This window comes from Heterodontus francisci, unplaced genomic scaffold (genome assembly GCF_036365525.1).
Source record: "Heterodontus francisci isolate sHetFra1 unplaced genomic scaffold, sHetFra1.hap1 HAP1_SCAFFOLD_319, whole genome shotgun sequence".
In the NCBI taxonomy this organism is placed as follows: domain Eukaryota; kingdom Metazoa; phylum Chordata; class Chondrichthyes; order Heterodontiformes; family Heterodontidae; genus Heterodontus; species Heterodontus francisci.
In genome coordinates, this window is record NW_027142010.1 from 43236 (window position 1) to 60148 (window position 16913).

The window sequence follows — 16913 nt, forward strand, 5'->3', positions numbered from 1 at the left end:
TTGACTCTACCCAATCATATCATTACCTCGGCTGCGTCATTGTGAGGCAACAGGTTGAAGATAGTATTCGGAGACACTAGTTGAAACCGAATGCTTCATTGGAATACGTAAGTTGGGCTGATAACTGTAAAAATACGTCCTGGTGTTATTCTCTTGGTGGTAACTCAGTTGCTTATGCTTCTGTAGGTACAGGTACTAACGCTTGTTACATGGAAGATATGCAACACATCGATCTGGTGGAAGGCGATGAAGGGAGGATGTGCATCAATATGGAGTGGGGTGCATTTGGTGATCTGGGAGAGCTGGATGGCATTCGAACGGAATTTGACAGGGAGATTGACAGAGGCTCCATCAACCCCGGGAAACAGCTGTAAGTCCGCAAGCGGTTCACTCGCTTGAGGGTGGCCGAAGAAGAATTTACCCCATTTGTGTTCTCCTTTTGTTTGTTTTTTTTTGCCTTTCCCGATAGATTACATGGGGGAGTGGGGGGTGTTGAGGAAGGAAGTGTTCATTCATCATGCTCTTAGTTGTGAATCTGAGGCAGGTTCAAGACCTTGTCTTCCCGTTATCGTCGTGTTAATCGCAAGTATCGGCGATGCCCCACAAGCTAATATTTATTGCAAATACTGTTAAGGAATCGGGTGCACTGCAATTCAACCCCTTTCAAGCTGCCTCATTCCTGCAGGTTTGAGAAGATGATCAGTGGAATGTATATGGGAGAGCTTGTCCGAAACATCCTCGTGAAGATGGCCAAGGATGGACTGCTGTTTGGCGGAAAGATTACATCAGAGTTACTGATCAAAGGGCACTTTGAGACCAGATATGTCTCAGCGATAGAAAAGTAAGTTTAGAAAGTGCCGCACAGTGGGAATATCACTGCACCAGTAATCCAGAGGGTAATTCCCTGGGGCATGGGTCCACCACAATAGCGGGTGGGATTTCAATTCAGTTTCTGCTTAGAACAAAGGAGGTCGTGGAGAGATTTGATAGAGGTGTACACAATCCTGACAGGCTAAGTTAGACAATGAAAAACTGTTCCCATTAACTAAAGGTACAAGGACTAGGGGATACAGATTGAAGATTTTGGCCAAGAGATGCAGGGGGGATTATGAGGACGAACTTGTTTTACACAGCGGGCGGTAATGACCTGGAACTCACTGTCCACAAGGGTGATGGAAGGGGAGACGATCAAAGACTTCAAGAGGAGGGTGGATGGCCACCTGGGAGAAAGAGGGGATCGAGCCGGGGAGTGGCACTGACGGCATAGCTCCGCGGAGAACCGGCAGGGACTTGATGGGCTGAACGGCCTTCTTCCGTGCCGTAAATGACTCTGTGATATAGTCAGATATCAGTACTAGTTGAATTCCGAGAATCGAAGAGCTGTTGAAAATGTCAAAAGTTGGGCGTCAGGAGAATGAAGCCATTTCTTTCTTTTTTGCTTTTTTTTTGCCCTGTAACTTCAGGGACAGTGACGGACTGCAGAAGGCAGAGGAGATTCTAACCAAGCTGGGTCTGCAGCCGACAACAGACGACTGTGTGGCCGTGCAGCGTATCTGCTGCATTGTATCGACTCGCTCGTCGAACCTCTGCGCTGCCACACTTGCCGCTGTCCTGAAGCGTATCAAGGAAAACAAAGGAGTTCAAAGTCTGCGTACCACCATTGGTGTCGATGGCACTGTCTACAAGAAACACCCACAGTAAGAACCAGTATTATCTGTAGGACACATCATGAGACTGCTGTTAATGCTACAAGGATGGGGGGGCGGGGGACGACGATTTAAACTAACACCAACCGTTCACTCATCCTCACCCCGACATCATGAGAACGAGGGTCTGATGAGACTTTCCACCTCCTTTCAACAGGTTTGCCAGGCGTCTGCACAAGACCGTGCGACGGCTCGTCCCCACCTGCGAGGTACGTTTCCTGCCCTCCGAAGACGGGAGCGGAAAGGGTGCCGCCATGGTAACGGCGGTCGCCTACAGGCTGACCAAGCAACAGAAGATGAGGCAGGAGATTTTGGCGGCCTTCGCCTTGACGGACGAGCAACTGCTGGAGGTGAAGGGGAGGATGCGGATCGCAATGCGACAGGGCCTCGGCAAGGAAACTCATCCCAATGCAGCTGTCAAGATGTTGGCCACCTATGTTCGGTCCACCCCAGATGGCACAGGTATTGACTGGATAAGGGGACTGCCTTTATGCACTGTTCTTTCAGAACCTGGGATCCGACCTAGTCTGGCTGGGAGGATCCAATCCCCTTCTCTTTGGCTATAAGAGTCCTGATTTGGATTGCTTCAGTTCAACATGCTGAATTGAGAATCATAGGTCACAGAATCATTACAGTGCAGAAGGAGGCCATTCGGCCCATCGTGTCCACACCGGCTCTCTGAAAGAGCAACTCCCTCAGTCCCGTTCCCCTGCCTTCTCCCCACAACCCTGCCCGTTCTTCCTTCTCATATAACGTTCTAATTCCCTTTTTGAACGCTTCAGTTGACCCTAACGAATCCCCTATCACGACTGCTCTTCTTCCTCCCCTCCTGTGCAGCTGAGCCACCTGCGGTGCCACAAACCTGGCTCTGACTGCACTCCTCTGAGGAACCTTCGCCCTCACTAGTATCCAAAATGGAAAACCGATTAGCGAGTGAGAGCATATTAGGGGACTCCTGCACTACCTGCCTGGTTCTCTCGGGCTGCCTGGCGGTCACCCTTTCTCTCCCCACTCTCTGAGTAAAGACATTTGTCCTGAATTCTTTATTGGATTTATTTGTGGTCCCGGATTTTGGACTCCCACACAAATGGAAACATCTTCTCCACGACTACCCTATCAACCCCCTTCTTAACTTTGAAGAGCTCTGTCAGGTCACCCCTCGGCTTTCTCCTTTCTCAGGACTAGAACCTGTTGAACGGGAAATCCCGCTCAAAGAGTATGTTTCTGAAATAAAACGTTAATCAATATGTGAGAGGATTCTACACCTCAGTTGTGGTCTACCTGGCTTAGGGCAATGTAGAGGGAGCTTTATTGTGTATTTGACCTGGACTCTGGGATGGGAATGTTTGGGACAGTGCTTCGGGATCTTTGCCCAATGACTGGTTCGCTCTTAGCCTGTCCTGAGTTGCCTTTCATTTCAGTAAAACTGACTGTTTTTGCCTTTGCCAGAAAAGGGAGACTTCCTGGCGCTGGATCTCGGCGGAACAAATTTCCGTGTGCTGCTGGTGAAGGTTCGTAGTGGGAAACGCCGAGCGGTTGAAATGCACAACAAGATCTACGCAATCCCTCCAGATGCCATGGAAGGAACTGGAGAGGAGGTGAGCAAAGGACAAAGCCTCTGGCGAGTTGCTGAGGTCGATGCGGAGATTTAGCTTTCTTTAGATTCGCCCGGGAGTAGGACCGAGCGTCATACAGGTCATGACAGAACTCTAGGTCAGGCACATGGCTTCAGTTCAAAATTTCATGTATGTCAATTTTCTCTCTGCTTGCAGGCATACTCTCTCGCCCCTTTCGGTCTCCCATTGACCGCTGTCCACTCACCCCTTCCTCACTCTCCCCTTCATCTCATGTCCTCACTCTCCCCTTCATCTCACCTTCTCACAGTTAGGGCTGGGCGATAAATGCTGGCATAGCCAACGACGCCCACATTCCATGAATGAATAAAAAATATATATATATAAATAGTAGTTGATGGAAGTATATGTTCAGGATGTTCAGTGGAGATTTGACAGACGATTGGTATGAACTGTGATGTTTCTTTGTTATTTGCTCCGCAGCTGTTTGATCACATTGTTCACTGCATCTCGGACTTCCTGGAGTATATGGGCATGAAGGATTGTGTCCTCCCGCTCGGCTTCACCTTCTCTTTTCCCTGTGAGCAGAGGAACTTGGATCAGGTCAGTCATACATACATCGCACCCACGTTCGCTCTTAACAGCTGACTTACCTTCGGCCGAGGCGAGGTCAAGCTTCATTGCGCATTTCGCAAAAGGGTCAACAAATCGGGGCCTTTCTCGGTACAACTGTGGGGACCGATGATTCGATTTGAAAATGATCATTTCAAGGCAGTCGAGGCCGTTGGCAATGAGGGCGAGGAGGTGGGAGGTACAGCCCTGGGACCGGGCACTTGCCCGTCGAGACTGAGAGAAGACAGTTCCATTGTTGTTGGTGTTTACCACGGATAGCGCCTCCGTGGGGAGGGAGTGTGCCAGACTGCCCGAACGTCAATCGTTGTCTTTTTACCATCTCCAGGGCATTCTTTTAAACTGGACCAAAGGGTTCAAAGCGACCGGCTGTGAAGGAGAAGACGTAGTTGACCTGCTGCGAGAAGCCATTAAGAGGAGAGAGGTAAGAAAATGATGGCTTCACAGCAGATTGGGTGCAGGGTGTCTCCGTTTGGCTGACCCTTGTGGCTGTACGCACCAGATTGAGGTGGTGTTAAATATAGGAACAGGAGGCCATTCAGCCCCTCCACCCTCGATCAATCTGTGCCTCAACCCCATTTGCCTGCCTTGATTCCATATCTCTGAAACGCCCTTACCGAACAAGAATTTTGCATTGACTGCTGAACATCCGTATCTTTTCAGGGCAGAGGGTTGCAGTTTCCAATCCCCTTGGTGTGCAGAAGCCCTTCCGGATGCTTTGATTTTAAAGTTGCCCCCTCTTGTTCTGGACTCTCCTACCAGAGGAAATCGTTTCTCTCTCTCTCTCTCTCTTTCTCTCTCCACCCTCTCACCTCAAGTTAAGGTATCATTCAATACCTGTCCTCATAATTTAACCCTTTCAGTGCCGGTATCATTCAGGCAAATCTGCGCTGTACCCACTCCCAAGCTGCAGTGCCCGGAACCGAACGCAGTTACTCCGTTGTGTCAATTCACAGCAATGTGTCGAGAGACTCGGAAACACGTCGCAGCGTTCACGTGAGGTCTGAGCTTCAGTAACAAGGCTCGTAGCAACTGAGCTGAGTCGACTGCGATTCACGGAGAGCTGTTTGTTTTCTTGTTGCGATCAGTGTGTGGAAAGAGGAAGCTCTCCCTGCCTGGCATTTCTGCTGTTCTCTTTGTATCCGTTCAGCCTGCTGGGCTGCGCGTTCTGGTGTGCCTTTGCTAATTCTGTCTCATTGCCCCTACCTCCCAGGAGTTTCAACTGGATGTCGTGGCGATCGTTAATGACACCGTCGGAACAATGATGTCCTGTGGCTACGATGATCCCTTCTGCGAGGTTGGCCTCATTGTAGGTGAGCACTTGCCAGGAAAGATAACCTGAAGTTGCAGCTGTGGATGTGGGCGTCGCTGGCCAGGCCAGCATTTATTGCCCATCCCGGACTGCCCTTGAGAAGGTGGTGGGGAAGCTGCCTTCTTGAACCGCTGCAGTCCTTGGGCTGTCGGTCGTGGACGACTCTTTGCACTGGAAGACCAGCAAGTCTCGGGCAGACCAAAGAGCGTCTTCCACCGAGTTGGTGGTCCTCCAGCAGCAGTTGATGTTTGTCTCGGCGTGCGTCCCTGGGAACAGCCCGTAGAGCACAAGAGTCCTGTGTTATCAGAGCTGCTTGGGATGAACCTCGACAAAAACCACTGCATTTTGGCGCTTGTTTGAAACTGATTCTGCCACGTGAGTTTGACAGTCTGCTCAGGAAACCACCTGACAGGATCCACTGTCTCCTTTATCTGCCGGGCCTCATGGACGTTAAGTGCGGACCACTGCCTGATGGATTTGTGGTCAAAGGTGTTTCTCTGCACAAACGTATCCATAGGTGGTACGGCAGGGTCCAACGGAGTGGAGCGTTCCACGGCAATGTGACCACACCCATCCTTCAGGGACAGATAGAACCTCAGCACATAGTGACACTTGGTGTTTGTCTGCACACCGCTTGATGAAGCCACAACCCCATTGATGTCTTAGCTTCAACTATTGTTCTTGACTGGAAATTCACTCTCCTGGGTTTTTTTTCCCATGGATAGACTTCCATCATTGTGTCGTTCGATACTCCTCCCCTTCAAACAGCTCCAAGCTGACTCCAATCCTACCTCCACCAGCTTTCCCTCACCATGAGAGTTCTGACTCCAAACATTTCTCAGTTTTGAAATTCTCACCCTTGTTTTCAAATCCCTCTTTCCCACTCCCTATCTCTGCAACCTCCTCCAGCCCTATAACCCTCTGAAATATCTGCACTCCTCCGATTCTGGCCCCTTGTACATCTCTAACTTCAATCGTTCCGCCATTGATTCCCGTGCTTTCAGTCGCTGAGCCTTTAACGTCGGGAATTCCCTCCCTAATCCTCTGCATTTCCCTTTTAAGACGTTCCTTAAAAGCTCTCTGACCAAGCTTTTGGTCATCTGTCTGAGGATCTCCTGATATGACCTGGTGTCAAACTTTGTTTGATAGCGCTCCTGTGGAGCAGTTGCGGTGTGAAAGACGTGATACAAATTCAAGTCATTGTTTCCCTTTATGATTTCAAAAAGCTAGTTTTATCTTTGAGTTGTTTGAACCGTGGTGTTCTTGTCTGCAGGGACCGGTTGTAACGCCTGCTATATGGAAGAGATGGAGAATGTGGAGATGGTAGAAGGAGATGAGGGAAGGATGTGTATTAATATGGAGTGGGGAGCGTTTGGTGATGATGGCTGCTTGGACGACATCAGAACGGAATTCGACCGTGAGGTGGATCAACTTTCAATGAACCCTGGCAAGCAGAGGTAAGGTGGCTGCGGGGAGCGCAAAGCCCAGATTCCCAACGGGATCCAGCCCCTCTCCGTGCTCTGGGTGAGCTGGCGTCCATTAGGTTGGTGGTGGTGGGGCAGCAGATCATATCAGAACAAAAGGAGCAGGAGCAGGCCATTCGGCCCCTTGAGCCTGCTACGATCCAACCACTGCTCTCTGGGAAGAGAATTCCACAGATTAACAACCCTGTTAGAGGGGAAATTCCTCCTTATTTCCATCTGAAATGGGAGCCCCCTTACTCTGAAACTGTGCCCCCTTATTCTAGATTTTCCAGTCCAGCTGTTAATGTGGTCCCCTGGAACGCTTGCACATAACAATTGGTTCCTAGTTTCTCTGGCTGAAAAAGGGTGTTGACGTCTTCCCCTTTCTGACCGGCTCCGCAGTTACGAGAAGATGATCAGCGGGATGTACCTGGGAGAGATTGTCCGCAACATCCTGATCGACTTCACGAAGCAAGGGCTGCTGTTCCGAGGAAAGATCTCGGAAAGGCTCAAGACACGGGGCATTTTTGAAACCAAGTTCCTGTCTCAGATTGAGAGGTAAGTGACAACGGCTGACAAGAGAGAGGCTCGGGGACACAGATTTAAGGTTTTGGGAAGGGGGTTGGGCACTTGAGGGAAATAAAATGGAGCGGGCGGAATGGGACTGACTGGATTGCAGTACAGCGAGCCAGCATGGACTTGATGGGCTGAATGGCCTGCTCATCCGCCATCATGATTCCATGACTATTATTCAAATATAATGTAGCTCCTCCTTGCCAAACATGGACGCTTCTCTTACTGAAACCTAATGATCGTAGCTGAAACTTGTTAGATGTTAAAACCAAATGCTCTTCCCCTGAACGCAGCAGAGGCTGGGCCATTGAATTTATTTTCAAGGCCGAGTTGGATAGATTTTTGATAGGCAAGGGAGTCAAGGTTATGGGGGGGGCTCTTCCACCCTTTTTCCTCCCCTGCTGTGCAGCAGAGCCCTCCATGGTGCCACGAACTTGGCTGTTGCTGCTTTCCCCTGGGAGGTTTTAAAAAATTTTTTAAAAACACTTTAGTAGTACTCACCTTATCACCAGAGATTTTTGTTTTGAACAAAAAAAAACTTTCCCCTTTTTTAAAAAAAGATATTTAAATGCACTAACAGCAGTGACTCACCAACCAATCACCTTGCAGCTGTCCCCTGATGTCACTGTTGGCTTTTTTTTTGGTCAAAACTCCGGCGCCCTGGAAGAGCTCCAACTGCTCCCTGCTCCGCTCCCGGAAGGTAACAGCAGTTTCATAGGACATTCCCGCCATCCCGGGAACAAGTCTGGTGAACCTTCGATGCACTCCCTCTATGGCAATAATATCCTTCCTAAGGTAAGGGGACCAAAACTGCACACAGTACTCCAAGTGCCGCCTAACCAAGGTTCTATATCGGTTTAGCATCACTTCTTTGCTTTTCAATTCGATTCCTCCAGGAGTGAACCCCAGTTATTGGAAATTTCTTTGCCAATTACACGCCCACGTTTATTCCTGCCTTCATTCTGCTTTTTCCAGTGATCGGCTGGCTTTGCTTCAGGTCCGTGCCATCCTGCAGCAGCTGGGGCTGCAGAGCACCTGTGACGACAGCATCATTGTCAAGGAGGTATGTGGAGTGGTCTCCCGCAGAGCGGCACAACTCTGCGGTGCGGGATTGGCGGCTGTGGTTGACAAAATCAGGGAGAACCGTCACCTGGACTACCTCAAAGTGACTGTCGGAATGGATGGGACACTGTACAAACTACACCCACAGTAAGTCAGCCGAGTGCAGCGGTCATTACCATTGGCCGTCTTGTCGTGTGCCAATCTCAGGTGCCCAACCATGCCAACTTCACATTTAACAGCCAGCTCAGCAATGTCAACTAAAGGATACAATTCGAAAGAGGGTGCAGGAGCAGAGAGACCGAGGGGTATATGGGGCACAAATCATTGAAGGTGACAGGACGGGTTGAGATTCAATCATGGCTTTCAAAAGAGTTGGATAGTTACCTGAAGAGAACAAAAATTGCAGGGCTACAGAGAAAAGGCAGGCATTTAGTCCTGGTCTCGTCATTATCGTAAGACGATGACAACCTCGAAAAGAGAATAGTGAAGATTGACTGGAATGATAACCAGGGATGTGAGGTTCAGGGGGATTTGTTCGAACTGAGGTTTTCAATATTTGGAACATATTTTGATAGGATGAACAGTGAAAGATTGTTTGTGAATGGCCAAAAAGGATACACTAGGATTACCAGCATAGGAATGGATTGGAGGGTAAGAAGTGCTCTGGAATATAAAGTTTGGAACACACAAGTGACGACTGAGGCGGAGACCGAGAACGTCATTGAAAATGGAAGTGGAGAAGTATTTGAAAAGGCGGAGTTTGTTGAGATGGCACTGTGCCACCGTCTGAACTCCCATGATATCAATTTTATGATTTTATGGATGTGCGATAAACACTACTGTCCCAGGATGTGTTCAGTTCCAGGAAGATAAGAATTGAGATCTGAGTGCAAACCTATTTGCTTTTGACAACAGATAAGGGAGTGTACAGACTGGAAATGTTTGCCATTTGAGTAAAGTCTATTTGATTCCTTTTCATTGCTGTCATATTTCCTGGTTCACGGACTTGTTCGCGTGCGATTGCGACTGTAGGTCTGAGCAATATCAAAGAACAAAGAGAACAAAGAAATTTACAGGCCCTTAGGCCCTCCAAGCCTGCGCCGATCCAGATCCTCTATCTAAACATGATGCCTATTTTCTAAGGGTCTGTATCTCTTTACTTCCTGCCCATTCATGTATCTGTCTAGATACATCTTAAAAGACGCTATCGTGCCCGCGTCTACCACCTCCGCTGGCAACGCGTTCCAGGCACCCACCACCCTCTGCGTATAGAACTTTCCACGCATATCCCCCCTAAACTTTTCCCCTTTCACTTTGAACTCGTGACCCCTAGTAATTGAATCCCCCACTCTGGGAAAAAGCTTCTTGCTATCCAACCTGTCTATACCTCTCATGATTTTGTACACCTCAATCAGGTCCCCCCTCAACCTCCGTCTTTCTAATGAAAATAATCCTAATCTGCTCAACCTCTCTTCATAGCTAGCGCCCTCCAGACCAGGCAACATCCTGGTGAACCTCCTCTGCACCCTCTCCAAAGCATCCACATCCTTTTGGTAATGTGGCGACCAGAACTGCACGCAGTATTCCAAATGTGGCCGAACCAAAGTCCAACACAACTGTAACATGACCTGCCAACTCTTGTACTCAATATCCCGTCCGATGAAGGAAAGCATGCCGTCTGCCTTCTTGACCACTCTATTGACCTGCGTTGCCACCTTCAGGGAACAATGGACCTGAACACCCAAATCTCTCTGTACATCAATTTTCCCCAGGACTTTTCCATTTACTGTATAGTTCACTCTTGAATTGGTTCTTCCAAAATGCATCACCTCGCATTTGCCCTGATTGAACTCCATCTGCCATTTCTCTGCCCAACTCTCCAGTCTATCTATATTCTGCTGTATTCTCTGACAGTCCCCTTCACTATCTGCTACTCCACCAATCTTAGTGTCGTCTACAAACTTGCTAATCAGACCACCTATACTTTCCTCCAAATCATTTATGTATATCACAAACAACAGTGGTCCCAGCACGGATCCCTGTGGAACACCACTGGTCACACGTCTCCATTTTGAGAAACTCCCTTCCACTGCTACTCTCTGTCTCCTGTTGCCCTGCCAGTTCTTTATCCATCTAGCTAGTACACCCTGGATCCCATGCGACTTCACTTTCTCCATCAGCCTACCATGGGGAACCTTATCAAACGCCTTACTGAAGTCTATGTATATGACATCTACAGCCCTTCCCTCATCAATCAACTTTGTCACTTCCTCAAAGAATTCTATTAAGTTAGTAAGACATGACCTTCCCTGCACAAAACCATGTTGCCTATCACTGATAAGCCCATTTTCTTCCAAATGGGAATAGATCCTATCCCTCAGTATCTTCTCCAGCAGCTTCCCTACCACTGACGTCAGGCTCACCAGTCTATCATTACCTGGATTATCCCTGCTACCCTTCTTAAACAAGGGGACAACATTAGCAATTCTCCAGTCCTCCGGGACCTCACCCGTGTTTAAGGATGCTGCAGAGATATCTGTTAAGGCCCCAGCTATTTCCTCTCTCGCTTCCCTCAGTAACCTGGGATAGATCCCATCCGGACCTGGGGACTTGTCCACCTTAATGCCTTTTAGAATACCCAACACTTCCTCCCTCCTTATGCCGACTTGACCTAGAGTAATCAAACATCTGTTCCTAACCTCAACATCCGTCATGTCCCTCTCCTCGGTGAATACCGATGCAAAGTACTCGTTTAGAATCTCACCCATTTTCTCTGACTCCACGCATAACTTTCCTCCTTTGTCCTTGAGTGGGCCAATCCTTTCTCTAGTTACCCTCTTGCTCCCTATATATGAATAAAAGGCTTTGGGATTTTCCTTAACCCTGTTTGCTAAAGATATTTCATGACCCCTTTTAGCCCTCGTTTCAGATTGGTCCTACATTCCCGATATTCTTTCAAAGCTTCGTCTTTCTTCAGCCACCTAGACCTTATGTATGCTTCCTTTTTCCTCTTAGCTAGTCTCACAATTTCACCTGTCATCCATGGTTCCCTAATCTTGCCATTTCTATCCCTCATTTTCACAGGAACATGTCTCTCCTGCACGCTAATCAACCTCTCTTTAAAAGCCTGCCACATATCAAATGTGGATTTACCTTCAAACAGCTGCTCCCAATCTACATTCCCCAGCTCCTGCCGAATTTTGGTATAGTTGGCCTTCCCCCAATTTAGCACTCTCCCTTTAGGACCACTCTCGTCTTTGTCCATGAGTATTTTAAAGCTTACGGAATTGTGATCACTATTCCCAAAGTAGTCCCCTACTGAAACTTCAACCACCTGGCCGGGCTCATTCTCCAACACCAGGTCCAGTATGGCCCCTTCCAGAGTTGGACTGCTTACATACTGCTCTAGAAAACCCTCCTGGATGCTCCTGACAAATTCTGCTCCATCTAGACCTCTAACACTAAGTGAATCCCAGTCAATGTTGGGAAAATTAAAATCTCCTATCACCACCACCCTGTTGCTCCTACATCTTTCCATAATCTGTTTACATATTTGGACCTCTATCTCACGCTCACTATTGGGAGGCCTGTAGTACAGCCCCAACATTGTTACCGCACCCTTCCTATTTCTGAGTTCTGCCCATATTGCCTCACTGCTCGAGTCCTCCATAGTGCCCTCCTTCAGCACAGCTGTGATATCCTCTTGGACCAGTAATGCAACTCCTCCACCCCTTTTACCTCCCTCTCTATCCCGCCTGAAGCATCGATATCCTGGGATATTTAGTTGCCAATCATGCCCTTCCCTCAACCAAGTCTCAGTAATAGCAATAACATCATACTCCCAGGTACTAATCCTTGTGGGGGAAAAGCAGAGGCAATATCCGGGTAGCTCACTGTATCTGTTTAATGTGGATCATTGGCTGTTGTAAATCTTTGACTTTTACAAATAGGACGAGTCTATAATGAAGAATGAGAGGTGCTCTCATTGAAGCATAGAAACATTTCAGTGGCTTGACAGGGTCGATGTTGGCACGCTCTTTCTCCTGGCTGGGAAGTCCAGGACTAGGGGGGGTCTCAGGATAAGAAGTCAGTCATTTTGAACTGAGATGAGGAGAAATTCCTTCACTCAGAGGGTTGCGGATCTTTGGAATTGTCCGCTCAGTCGAGTATATTTAAAGCTGAGACCGCTGGATCGTTTGAACTGAATTGAGGGATATGGGGATAGTGCAGGAAGGTGTCAGTGAGGTAGAAGACTGGCCCATGATCTTATTGAATGACAGAGCTGGCTGGAGGGGCCGAATGGCCTCTTGCTGCTCCTATCTGATTTTGAACTGCCCCCACCCCCCCCCCCTTTTTGCTTTGGATCCCCGTTTAATCGAAGCCTCTTTCTCTTCCCCTTGTTGCAGCTTCTCTACAATAATGCACGAAACGGTCGGGCGCTTGGCCCCCAAATGCGAGGTGTCGTTTGTGCAGTCGGAGGACGGCAGCGGTAAGGGAGCAGCGCTGATCACCGCGGTGGCCTGTCGCATCCGAGAGGCCGGGCAGCACTAGGAGCACGTTTGTAGAAGGTTGTCTTCTTTCATCTCCAGGAGAGATCTTCCCTTCTCCCTCTCTCTGCCATCACCTCACCAATTTGGCAAAGGACCAAAAACGTTTTCAGGATTTCAAGCACTCAATTTAAAAGGGGGGGTGGGGGGGGGGGTGGGGAATCAAAATTGAAAATATATATTTATATATTTTTATACCAAAACAAAATCATTGTCGATTACTTGAAGGGGATCTGCATGAAGGATGTGACAGGAAAATGATCAGTGCAGCCGCCCTGCAGTCGGGCTCTCAGTGCAGTCGATGTAAAAGTGAGTGCACTATTTTGTATCACCAAGTGAAACCCAGTCTCTATGCAGTAACTCAGCACAAATGAACTACCCTGCGTGCCCAGCCCGAGGGCCTCTTTGTTGCTCTTGCCTAGTTCTATGCATTTAGACACGTCCCTTGATCAGAATGAATGGATTTGCTCAGTCCAGGTGGAGGTGTGCGGGATTGAAATGGCGTTAACTCAATCCAGACTTGGTTGAACATGAGATTTTGATCAGGGTGGCTTTTACTGTAACTCCCATATTCCAGTGCACTGCGGCTTCGTGGAAGGCAACCCTCACATCCCTCAGGTTAACAGCTCAATAATCTCCTTAATTTATGCTTCTGTGTAAGGAAAGGTACATCCAGTTAACTGTCTCGACCTATTGTAACTGCACACAAATGACCCTTCAGATCAGGAGACTCCTCTATGTGAAACAGATGAGATCCAGCACATATGATCACTAGGACCACTTGTATGTGGAATTCTTGAGGACTCTTAACTGTTACCTGCAGGCAAGAGATCTTGGTAAAGAGGCTGCATTGGTTTCATTGTCCTTGAGTTCTGCTCAGTTTATTTATTTGGTGTTCTGTTAAGATAAATTTTCTTTTTTGCCAGAAGCTGTTTGTTTGGGTTAGGGAGATGTCGACTAAACAACAATTGTGACCGTCATTCTTGCTTTACATCGCCTCCAAAGCGGAACATCAACCTTCCGCTGTGTAAAACAAATTCTCCTTATCTCATCTCTAATGATTTTGCTCGCACCTTAAATTTGTGTCTTCTTGTTACCGAGCTTTCTCCACTGCAGACGGTTTCTCGGTATCTACTCGATCAAAACCCTTCCTGATTTTTGAAATCCTTTATTAAGAGACCCCGTAACCTCTCTGCTCCAACAAAGAATTTATATGTACCTCACTATCTTTTCAGCTTCTGAAAGCAATATTTTAATGGGGAAGGAACTGTTTCTTCTGAACAATATTCAGTGATATGGAAAGTTACAATCGCTTGTCGTTGAGGAATCACCTCTGCTTTTTTGAGCACGAGGAATACATTAAATGCTGGGGAATTACTTACCGTCACAAAATTCTACAGCGTTGCAGTCAATATCTATGATCCCACAGTATCGGTACCTTTTCTGGAAGAACTCCACGTGTGGGCATTTGGAATGATACTCAGGTGATCTGTGCTGTCGAGGCCCTGAATAATTGTGTACGTGGGACTAACTAGCTTCAGTCGCATTTGTGACTCAACAGGCAGATTCAACTTTCCAACCAGATTTTCACTCATTTCTCTTTTGATTTACTGTCGCCTCTTTCGTGCGAATGAATCGTTCATGAAAGGCGAGTATTACTTCACTTGCAACACAGTATATGGCAAGAGCCCACTGGGTCTGCTTAATAAGAGAAGGAACTTCTCATCAATAACATCACTGCCTCAATCTCCAGACCAGCTCTAACTCTGAACCCTCTTCCTAGCCTTCGCTGGACTGTGTCTGTACGGGATTATGACAGTCCAGGTGAAACCAGTTTGTGTTATCCCATCTCTGTGGGCTACTGTGCGAATACCTCAGTTGGAACTCACTCTCAGATTGTACCTTTCAACCATTCGGAGTTCCTTGACTAGTTTGCAGCCCATGATATTATATTTCATTACTAATGACTTCTACAATAATAGCAAAACTGCTCCAGCCCAGATTAAACAGTATACACTGCACAACCTTCCCAAGGAATCTTTGCACCGCATTCCTGGATGTTAATGTGTGAGATCTCTACCTGGGTTATCAGTAGAAAGTTAAGTCCTTAAACGTCTGATAAATGATGTTGTACGCTTGCTGCTCTGGGCAAAGATTGTGCAATAGACTCGAGCCTTGCATTGCAGATCTTGAAATGTAGGAAGGAAGCTGTTATTTATTCATATTTATTTTGATGCTTTACTGTGATAGATCAGGTCTGTCATTTCTCTGTAGGGTCTCGGCTGTTTATAAGGCTGCTATAACTGTTCCATTCGGTTTTTACTCCTCCTTTTCACACTTCATGGATTAAATTAAAGACTATATTTCCCGTAGAAAAGCCTGGTTGCACTTATTTTGTCTCGGGTTTGTTTGTTTTTTCAAGTAAGGCGATCTGCAGTGTTTCAAATGGTCAGCGATTTAAATTCAGAAAATGTCTTTCGCGCCGTGATTTCAGAAGTGGGACTTGAACCCATATCCCCAGGGCATTAGCCTGGGTCTCTGGATTACTGGTCTCGTGACGTTCCCACTACTAATTTCAATTCAATTAATTCATAAAGTCAATTAATTGAAAGCTAGTCTCGGTAATGGTGCGATTAAACTATCATCAATTGTCCTAAAAACCCATCTGGTTCACTAATGCCCTTCAGGGAAGGAAATCTGCCCTCCTTACCTGGTCTGGCCGACATGTGACTCCAGACCCACAGCAATGTTGTTGACTCTTACATGCCCTCTGAAATGGCCCAGCAAGCCACTCAGTTGTACCTAACCGCTACGAAGTCAATAAAAAGGAATGAAACCGGACGGACCACCCGGCATCGACCGAGGTACCAGAAACGACAACGGCAAACCCAGCCCTGTCGACCCTGCAAAGTCCTCCTTACTAACATCTGTGCCAAAGTTGGGAGAGCTGTCCCACAGAGTAGTCAAGCAACAGCCTGACATAGTCATACTCACAGAATCATACATTACAGACAATGTCCCAGACACTGCCATCACCATCTCCGGGTATGTCCTGTCCCACCGGCAGGACAGACCCACCAGAGGTGGTGGCACAGTGATATACAGTAGGGAGGGAGTTGCCTTGGGAGTCCTCAACATTGACTCTGGACCCCATGAAGTCTCATGGCATCAGGACAAACATGGGCAAGGCAACCTCCTACTGATTACCACCTACCGCCCTCCCTCAGCTGATGAGTCAGTACTCCTCCATGTTGAGCACCACTTGGAGGAAGCACTGAGGGTGGCAAGGGCACAGAATGTACTCTGGGTGGGGGACTTCAATGTCCATCACCAAGAGTGGCTCGGTAGCACCACTACTGACCGAGCTGGCCGAGTCCCGAAGGACATAGCTGCTAGACTGGGTCTGCGGCAGGTGGTGGAGGAACCAACACGAGGGAAAAACATACTTGACCTCGTCCTCACCAATCTGCCTGCCGCAGATGCTTCTGTCCGTGACAGTATTGGTAGGAGTGACCACCGCACAGTCCTTGAGGAGACGAAGTCCCGCCTTCACATTGAGGATACCGTCCATCGAGAGAACCATGGAGAGAACCCGGAAAGCTGGGATGAAGCTAGTGACTGGTGCACAAGGACACCCAGGTCTCGCTGCACCTCCCCCTTTCCCAATCTATCGCCGTTCAGATAATCTGCCTTCCTGTTTTTGCCACCAAAGTGGATAACCTCACATTTATCCACATTATACTGCATCTGCCATGTATTTGCCCACTCACTCAACCTGTCCAAATCACTATTTGTATCTCATTCAAGTTTGGTATCATCGGCAAATATTAAACATTTATTCAAACACTAAAACATTGCAGAGAGCGAGGCTCACAAATTTAACACAAGTTTCCTTTTCTGAGTCTCGCTGGTCTGTTCTGATTTTCTGTTGGGTGACATCAGCCTAGATTTTGTGTTCTGACCTGAACCCACAAACGTATAACTCAGAGGCAGGATTATTACCCACGGAGCCACAGCTGGCTGCAATGTTCCCAGAAAATGTCGTC

At 47.8% G+C, this 16913-nt stretch overlaps 1 protein-coding gene across 1 annotated transcript in view; it reads left to right on the forward strand.

Annotated features, from left to right (window-relative positions):
• LOC137366183 (hexokinase-2-like) overlaps positions 1-15236 on the forward strand; it is a 36706-nt gene extending 21470 nt beyond the window's left edge. The window contains exons 7-18 of the mRNA XM_068028172.1: positions 187-370; positions 686-841; positions 1464-1697; positions 1864-2168; positions 3156-3304; positions 3764-3883; positions 4239-4334; positions 5124-5223; positions 6496-6679; positions 7088-7243; positions 8234-8467; positions 12727-15236. Coding sequence (XP_067884273.1) covers positions 187-370; positions 686-841; positions 1464-1697; positions 1864-2168; positions 3156-3304; positions 3764-3883; positions 4239-4334; positions 5124-5223; positions 6496-6679; positions 7088-7243; positions 8234-8467; positions 12727-12871 — 2063 coding nt within the window. The 3' untranslated portion in view covers positions 12872-15236. The remainder of the gene's footprint in view (positions 1-186; positions 371-685; positions 842-1463; positions 1698-1863; positions 2169-3155; positions 3305-3763; positions 3884-4238; positions 4335-5123; positions 5224-6495; positions 6680-7087; positions 7244-8233; positions 8468-12726) is intronic.
• The last annotated feature ends 1677 nt before the right edge of the window (positions 15237-16913 follow it).